Source organism: Ptychodera flava, unplaced genomic scaffold (genome assembly GCF_041260155.1).
Source record: "Ptychodera flava strain L36383 unplaced genomic scaffold, AS_Pfla_20210202 Scaffold_46__1_contigs__length_1169225_pilon, whole genome shotgun sequence".
Lineage (NCBI taxonomy): Eukaryota > Metazoa > Hemichordata > Enteropneusta > Ptychoderidae > Ptychodera > Ptychodera flava.
In genome coordinates, this window is record NW_027248368.1 from 550,314 (window position 1) to 553,319 (window position 3,006).

At 38.0% G+C, this 3,006-nt stretch overlaps 1 protein-coding gene across 1 annotated transcript; it reads right to left on the bottom strand.

The window, feature by feature from the left end:
• Window positions 1–332: 332 nt before the first annotated feature.
• Window positions 333–2,394, bottom strand: LOC139128232 (uncharacterized). The gene is made up of 3 exons (XM_070694047.1): window positions 1,496–2,394; window positions 901–1,138; window positions 333–425 (listed from the first exon to the last, which is right to left on the bottom strand). Exons 1-3 carry the CDS (start codon window positions 2,392–2,394, stop codon window positions 333–335), a joined length of 1,230 nt encoding a protein of 409 aa, XP_070550148.1.
• Between the last annotated feature and the right edge of the window lie 612 nt (window positions 2,395–3,006).

A 3,006-nucleotide genomic window follows, 5' to 3' on the forward strand; every position in this document is an offset into this window, starting at 1 on the left:
AAATGGAGATCGAAATCCTGAATTACCGAGAAACACCATTTGCAGCACATGGCTTGCAATTTGGGCTTTGTCAATTCCTAAGAGAAACAGAATGAGTTATAAGTTAGAGGATGAAAAACAATATTTCACAGTCTCCTGCAATACTCCTGACAGTGAAACCTATCAAAACCAATCACTCTGTCTGTCTGTCTGTCAAAGTCCCTTGGTATAATTTACCATGTTAAAAGAGACTTGGATTGAACATCTCTGGAAAATATGCACTTTTCTATTACTGTACTGGAGTTTACTCGGTAATATACTTATAAGAACAAGGTAATAGTGTACTGTACCTGCTATAACTGTTTCATATGATCACTCTCATCACCAAGATCAACAAGGCCAATAAGTTTGGTTTCATCACCTTCATGCTGGAGCTGCAAATCTTCCTGAGCAAACAAACAGAAAGATATCTATTGTAGACTGTAGGGATACCTAAGTTTTTGTTTCACATCACCAAAAACGGTTTTGGGTGGAAATATTTTTACAATAGGCAGTTTCGAATTTTAAAAAAATTAACTTAACATTTGTCTTAGAAGAAGCCAATATTTTGACCCACACAACACACAATGTTACGCAGTGGGAAGGGGATACCCCTCCAAAACCCATCCTCACTCAAAATCAAAATAATTTACCCTTCAGATGAAGAATTGATATTGACCTTCTTCACATGGCAATAGAAGTGACTGGTGCTGGTATACCAGTACTTGTATCTTAAGGGTCGAATTCCATCAGTAAAATTTTGTTGTAAATGGTCTGTATGTGAGATTCCATCACTTGATTTGGGGGAGGGGGAGGGACACACACACATACCATTTACAGTTTATGGGTGAGGGTGATGTGGGGACTACTTTTTACACTCACTTGAATTTGCATTTCGTCAAAAATGATTCCACCATCATATCCTTCAGGGCCTAATGTCTTCTTGGCTTCTGCCACCATCCACTCTAGAACATCATCATTAAAGCCAGCTTTCTGCGATACACTGTTCTTATACATTTTCAAGAGCCTTCCAGATGGAAGTATAAGCATGCCTGATTTCCTTAGCGTCTCGTATGCCTTTGGACTACGTGTCCACGTAGACAAGCATACTCGTATCACCCTGAAAATGTAGAGGGAGGAAAATCATTAAAACTTGCACTGCTTATTTTGACTAGGACTGGAACAATCTGATGATGGACTCATTCTTAATAGCTAGCCACAGGCCAAATTGACTTGCTGCTATTCACTGATCATGGCCGCCCATTTTCCCATCAAAAGTTTTTGATGAATAGGGATATAACTCCTGTGAATTCCAGCGCTTCCTTATTAGTAACAATTTGCTGCATATTATTTGAAAACATTTTGAACATTGTGCACATGAGGCTATGATACTGTTACACATATTAGTTTTATTTTCTCACCTACAATGTAATCTAATATCGTTCGTTTTAAACCTTTCATTTTAATCATAACTTACTTTGGATGCCAACGACGGTCTGAAGGTCCCTTAGACTGCAGCGCCTTTCTCTGGCTGTCCCATAGAATCATCATGTCTTCTTGATCTTTCCACTTATCTGTGATATCAGAACTGACGGCATCAAAGATTGTGCAAAAGTCTCGGTCATCCTCTATACTAAACTTCTGAAATTCTGACTGTAGCTTCATACGAAGAGTTTCCTCTCTTCGTTTTGCATTCTTTTTGCTTTTCCTTTCCTGATCAAGTTTGGCAAGGAGTTCCTCTCTGTTCATGTATGATTCTCTCTTGTGTTTCAATGAGTTCAGTGACACTTCTTTAGTAGGTTTACTGAGAGACCTACCAGAGTTGTGTTTAAGAGTTGCACATTCTTTGCACATTTTATTGTTGACACCCATGGATAAGATCATGCTGCAACCAACTGACCGGTGTTTCATCTCATGGCCTTGGACTGTCAGCCACTGCTCTGGTCTTCCTGTGACATCTCCTGCTGTGTTTTTTGTTTCTTTTGCTGAAAGTGTTTTGAAGCCCGAGCAGAGATCCACATTTGCCATTACCAAAAACATGAATTCAATTTCATTCAAACAGCTTGTCCATGACAAAGGAAGCTTTAAATTCTCGATGCGAATCTGTTGATTGAGAATTTTCAATGACCAACTCCGGTCTTCATCTACAGTGATTTGCCTCATCACCCTTTGACCATTGCATTGGTCTTTGTCCAAGAGAATGAATTCTGCTTTGGTCCCTTGTGAGTGGTTTGCCCAGCCATGTTTTGGTTTGAACTGCAGTAAATGCTGCCATGTTATGTCATCACTCTTCCTTTCTGTCCTCCTGGTGACGTTCTTGTAAAAATGTCTAATTGTTACAGAAGTCAAGGTTGAACACTTATAAAATTTATACATGAAGAATATATACAAGAAAATTTAATACAAGTTGAAACTTATTGACTATAGCCTAGGTATCCTCAACATGCATGTGTACATTTGTAATACATTGCTAATACATGTACACGTAACAAAAATAGTACATTTGTCTCTCTCTTTTTTTAATTTGCTGCTCAAATTTTAGCTGTGAACTTCCATATTGCCAATATGACTATAGTTCCCATCATTGTTACAGGGATGAAACTCTGTTGGTGATTAGTACAGTGTGTCTGTCACAAATTCAGGCAAAATTACTTCATGTACACAATTTTTCTAAGTGCACTTTAAACTTAAAAGGATACATGCGTTTGCCACCTTGTTGACATACTTCATTTTTAACTCCAGGGAGAATTCTTCGAAGCAAACTTCCAAAGGTAACATTAGGTACCACATTCTCAGGATCTTCAGTGTGTTGTACATAACATTTATACAACTCATTTGTTGGAGACTGCTCACTGCCACACTCATAGTTTTCATAGATCCTATGGACAATAATAAAAAAATATTGAAGTGGAAATATTTTCACTTCTCTCACTTGGTCCTCAATACTGTTACAAATAAATAAATTCACACTGCTTTCTGCTGTCATTT